Here is a 6,000-nt window from a genome sequence, read left to right on the forward strand (position 1 = left end):
AGTCCCGGAAGATGAGCGATGATTTCATAGACTGCCTCTATCTGTCAACTCGCCAACTAGCGCAATCTGTGCCCTGCGTCCTGGCGGAACACTTGATTAGTCCAAACAGCGGCCGCCAGAGTGTCGGTGCAGCCGGCTGTCGGATTAATCACGGTAGGCTCTGCCAATTGACTTTCTGCTCGTTGCTTTGCGGGCATCTCCAGACACTCCCTCATGTTACTTGCTGCATATAATGTCGACTATGGCCATGTCCTTGACACAAAACCTCTGTTGACTTGCTACATTCTCGTTTAGAACGTCGACGGTAGACATCTCATTCGAGGCTTACGAGGAACTTTTTTTTGGCAATGTCGGGGTGTGATGCATAGCTGGACGTATTGAATCAAGAGACTTTCTCTAGCACCTGGGCCGTTCAACTCCAAAGGGCAATGCAACCCTAACCCTGGCCCTGGCCGAGTCACGTCGACCGCTACTGCGCTGAGTTGAGCTTAGATAACTGGTATACTATTTTTTCCCCCGAGGATCTCGAACATCTGGCAACGTCCAACGCAAGGCAATGGAATATGGCCGCCTTGGCTGAAAGTCCCTTGCGAAAATTTGACATGCGCGCTGGATTGCGTTTGTAGCGTCCAAAGCGAGACTTGCCTCATTTTGGGATACAAAGTCCGAGCGCAAGCCAAATGTCGAGTCTCCTTGCCCTGGCTTATTGTTTGCCATTCTCTCTTCGGAAGAGGTGTGGTGGGAGACATATGGCAGCGTGGTATCCTCAAAGACGCCTGAATATAAAACAAGGAGACGCCGGCCGGGAGAGTATTCCGTAAGGAGACAGCACCCGAATAAATCGAATGGATAGAAAGACATTGTTCTCAGAGTGCGCTCCATTATGACAAAGCCCAAAGTGTAACATGAATCAATTGCAAGCCCGCCACCACCACCCGCTGAGACGAAAGAGACGGAAAAAAATTCTGCAGAAAATAATCAAAGAAGGCATCTTCTCTTTGTGCATCTCTTGTGTGTTTACCCAGACTGCCTGAAATGCATCGGAACCAACGGGCAACTGATACACTGGGCCGTGAGGTGCTTGCTTGGTGGGTTATTGTGGATAGGTGCGTTGGTTGCCTGAGTCCTGAGTGCAGTTCCTGAAGCGCAGCCCCTGCTCCCCCGGTCTCGTTTGGGACTAGCGCATTGCAATCTCTCCCTCGATGTCCTTCCGCCCATGAACGCGCTTAGCCTCGCAATTCACCAACGCGTCTCACATATCTCATCTCTTCTCTCATCATCAACCTCATCCAAGAGAGCGTGCTTGAGCGGGAAAGTGACCCATTCGCCATCTCGACTGTTGCGTCGCATTTTTTCCGACCGCGCAACGTCACCGGGCGCTTCTTCCTGGCCGCCTGGCATGAGACTTCCGTAGTCAATGTTTACAGGCTTTGCTGACGCTGATCTCGGGGAAGAGGACATGAGCAGCGACCGTGTCTGTGTTTGCGCCTGCAGCAAGTGAGGAGGCTCGAGGCCAGAACCGCCGCCAGACGAGCTCCCGACAGAAAGCCACCGCCTTTGCGCCTTCTTCCTGTCGCTTTTCGCCTCGTCATTTACCGTCATGTCCTTCTTTGCTGGGTCCGATCGGGACGCAGCTGCTCAAAGAGGTCCCTACGTCGACGAGTGCGCCAAGTTCCACCTGAACCAAGAACACGATCCTTCAAACCATCACCCTCACCACCACCACCACCACCACTCTCATTCTCAACACGATCAACGCGCCTACCAGAAGCCCCCGCTCCGTCAAAGCTCGGGAAACGCTTCTAACAACTTCATCGACCTGACAGGCGACAGCGACAGTCCTCCCATCTCCCCTCGCCCTAAGCACTTTCCTCATCTTGATGCCGATCGCGCGACCCCCTCCAGCTGGAAATCCAAGCCTGAGGCCAGCCAACCTCCAAGTTCAGCGTCGCGTATCCCACTAGGTCTAGGTCCTGCCCATAACAGTAGTGTCCTCTCCGACCCAAGCGGCGCCTCAACCGCTGTTTCCAGCAATGCAGCCTCGGTCTTGGATCCTTCGCCGCCACCTGTCTCAATCCAAACGTCAGTCGATCTCGACGACAGTTACGATGCCGAGATGCCACGACTCGCGCGACCAGACGCTCCTCTAGAGACTGCTCAGCAAGTCACTCCGCCATCTTCTACCCGCCCTTCGAGCAACCAGTCTCCCAAGGTTGCCAAGCATGTCACCAACTCCAAGAAACAGACCCCGAACAAGGGCATCTCCGACTTCAATCACATCACCTCTTCACTCACCAAGTACTCTCATGATATCCGCAAAAATCATGTAGAAATGGTTCTCTACGCACTCAAATCTACCAAGCCCAGGGAAACACGTGTTTCTACCGGCCACGATTGGTTCGCTGACGTCGGTATCTCACCTACGACTGAGGAGAAGGGGACGACCATGAAGATTCGGGTCAAGGTAAGTACACATCGATGGCGCGACCTCTGTCCTCATCATTCTGCCGCATCTCAACACCCAAAGTATGGATATGAATGCTGACTTCGCCTCAGCAACACTTTCGCGGGAGAAAAGCGGATCAGGGCCGAGATGCTCATTACCTGCCAGTTTGCGTCAAGTCAACCAAGGACGCCGTGCCTAAGTACCGATTTCATCACACGGAAATCGTCAAAAACGTCCTTTCTCCCAACTCCATGCTCAAATTTGTCCCTGTCATCCGCGATCTGGAACCGGAAGAGGAGCGAGACTACCTTCTATGGCTCAACGAGCTTGAGCGGATGGATGCAAGCTGCGGGTTCAAGACGTTAGGCAATCGCGAAGACCGAGTCAACAGGACTTTTCGCAAAGAGCGCACCGCCACCCTGTCACTGTTCCTGGATTCTTGGCTCAAGAAGCTCAACATCGACAATTGTAATCGGACGACACTCATCCGTCATATGGCCAGTTCAGAGTCTGATGACGCCATCACGCCGCAACAAAAAACGAGTCTGGTCAATTTGCATAGCGATGACAATTTAGCCGCCACACCGAGAGCTTTGAAGGCAGCAAGAGTTTTCACTGAGGCTTTCGATTACGTTTTCTATCAAGAGGTGCCAAAAGACCGGGGAGTTCTGTTGCGCGACGTGCTGAAGCTCGATAAGTCTGTTGACGAGATTGTTGAGTCCAAGAAGGCGGCTAAAGGCGACAATGAGAAAGCTTCATCTCTTGAGCACTGGATCGAAACCCATACAGTCATGGGTTGTCTCATCTGTTACAGCAACTCTTGCGAACATGGAGACTACAGCATTGAGAATCACAAGCGCAACTTCTCCATGGATTGCATCGGGATGTACGGACGGATGTTCTCGGCGAACCGCGTTATCTCTTCTAAAGAAGACCCCGAACATTCGGATCCTCCGCCCCCATGTCAGCGGGGATGCTTCCAGATCAACGCCAATACTCCTGATGCATCGTCGCGACCTTGGACGGAAGACGAGACGAACTTGCTGCGAAGCCTGTTCACAATCTTGGATCACAACAAGGTCAGGGTCAAGGCTCAGTGCGCCACTGCTGAGATTCTGAACAGGTCCTGCTGGGACGTCAACCACCATTTACAATCTCTGGGCATTACTCTTCCTCCCTTGGAGACCTTTGAACCGGCAAGGGTCAAAAATCTTCCCTGGTATGATCGTAAGAAGAAGATGCTCATCGGCGACTGGCAAGATCACACAAATTCCCACGACACCAAGGTTCGCCCTTCGAACGACCCATGCCACCACGACGGGCCCTGCACTGCAGAAAATTGCACCTGTATAATGAACGACATCCTCTGCGAGAAATTCTGCCGCTGTACCGAGGACTGCTGCGCGTATAAGTTCACCGGCTGTGCTTGCCATGCCAGCGGCAAGACTTGCTTGCAGAAACAGAAGGAAGGCCGCCCCTGCATTTGCGTGCAACTCAACCGCGAGTGTGACCCCGACCTCTGCGGGACTTGTGGCGCTGTGGAACGCGCTGACCCTGCAAATCGGCATGATGATGCCCTGTTTCAAACGGGCTGCCAGAACATTGCCATTCAACGAGGTGTCAGCAAGGCTGTTGTCTTGGGAAAGAGTCAATTGGAGGGCTGTGGCTACGGTCTCTTCACAGCGGAAGACATTGCTCAAGACGAGTTCGTCATTGAGTACACTGGAGAGCTGATCGTTGCCGACGAGGGTGTCAGGAGAGAAGCAAGACGCGGAGAGGCTTTTGCTGTTGAGAAGAGTACTTCTTACGTGTTCAGTCTCTTGGATTATGAGGGTATTTGGGTCGATGCCGCTATTTATGGCAACCTCAGCCGCTATATTAATCATGCTGTGGAGGCAGCCAACGTCCAGCCTGGTATTCTCTACGTCAACGGAGAGTACCGCATCCGCTTCTCGGCCACGCGCAGTATCAAGGCGGGCGAGGAGCTGTTCTTTAATTATGGCGAGAACTTCCCCAACCTGACTAAGAAGATGATTAAGGAGAAGGCAGACAACGAAGATGGCGAAGTGGGCGTGGAGGAGAAGGCAGCACCGGTCAAGAGAGGCCGGGGCGGAAGACGTCGAACAGAAAAGGCTGCAGTCAAGCAGACTACACAGAAGTTTGCCAAAGCCAAAATTGCCAAGGGTGTTCGCACCGGAGCCCGCAAAGAGGCGCCCAAGCTGACAGCCGACGATTACGAGGCATTGGCTGATTTTGAAGTCGTGTCGGGCCCAGGGCGGAAACGAAAACGGGCTGCCAGGAGTGACGATGAGGAGGAGGAATACCACCCGTCCCTTGAGTCTGAGGATGCGCAAGACGCTAGCAAGCGCAGCATTCCTGCTCACCGAAAGCATCGTCGTATGAAATCCAAGAATCTACACACGGATTCAGAAGCGGATGATTCCACGCAGACATCTCCACGCATCAAACTTGGACGAGGACGCGGACGTCCTGGTGCGTCCAGAACTGCGAGTAGGGCCAGATCAGTTGCGAAGACACAGACAGCTGCCGGGAAGTCAGAGGCGGGCTCGCCCGTCCAGAAGAAACGTCGCGGGCGGCCACCCAAGAACCCTCGACCATTGAGCCCGGCCGAGAACGATAAGGCTTACATGGGTGACGTTAAGAACGAAATCCACGCAAGTTTCACTGCGTCCTCCAGGAGCCAGGAGGTCGAGGGTGATACGATTTCGGTCGGCCTTGACCCTCCGAGATCCGCCCGTGGACGTAAGCTTACCACGCGCGGCCTCAGCCCTGAGATCCATCACATGGATATTGACGAGGAGCTTGATGTCAACGCAACCCCGTCTCGCTCAAGGGGTCGAAAACGGAACGACGCGAACACGATCACAGCCAGGGGACCGTCGCGGTCTAGACGTGCCTCAACATCGCAAGCTCGCTTAGCTTTGATCGATACGGATGATGACGTTGTGGTTCGCGCACCGGGTTCGCAGCGCAAGGGGCGACTCGCTCCCTTCTTTGAAGTGAACGATAGCGAATCCAGTTATCAGAACAACGGCGTTGAATTCGACTCGGAGGACGATGATGACGAGGATGACATTGTCGATCCCTCTTTGCGGCGTGCCGCTAGGGCTAGGAAGAAACCAGCTCGCTTTCGCGTGTCGGATGACGATGAGTCTTGAGGTGACGCATACGTGGCCGGTTCACCACGGCTATTACGAAAAGCATCATAGGAGTCAAGAGACATGAGGCGCAGTTCTTTTCTGGGGAACTGCAAGAACTTCACGACACCAATGGATGGCGGAGGGTAATTCGATTTTCATATTTTTGCATCAAAGTTGGCATCCAGCTGGTTAAACTCACGGAGCCTTCCCAAAGGACTGGGAGTTCTGAGTGAAATCAGTTAGTTGGTGGGGAACATTCTGCTTGGCGCTTCAGGAAAATCCAGGGAGTATAAAGCATACATAGTTAGTCCGTGGATACTGGATTCTGTGACACAGCATCACAAAGCCCTTTGCATTAGTCGCCAAATATAAGTAGTTGCATTCGATTCTTCG

At 53.3% G+C, this 6,000-nt stretch overlaps 1 protein-coding gene across 1 annotated transcript; it reads left to right on the forward strand.

The window, feature by feature from the left end:
• Positions 1-1,600: 1,600 nt before the first annotated feature.
• On the forward strand, positions 1,601-5,625 carry Ezh1 (Histone-lysine N-methyltransferase EZH1; the record flags this gene model as incomplete). The annotated part of the gene is made up of 2 exons (XM_036642647.1): positions 1,601-2,464; positions 2,557-5,625. The coding sequence occupies 2 exons, from the start codon at positions 1,601-1,603 to the stop codon at positions 5,623-5,625; spliced, it is 3,933 nt and encodes a 1,310-aa protein (XP_036492201.1).
• Between the last annotated feature and the right edge of the window lie 375 nt (positions 5,626-6,000).

The sequence above is a fragment of the Colletotrichum siamense genome, assembly GCF_013390195.1.
Source record: "Colletotrichum siamense strain Cg363 chromosome Unknown KSG_Cg363_contig07, whole genome shotgun sequence".
Classification (NCBI taxonomy): Eukaryota; Fungi; Ascomycota; class Sordariomycetes; order Glomerellales; family Glomerellaceae; genus Colletotrichum; species Colletotrichum siamense.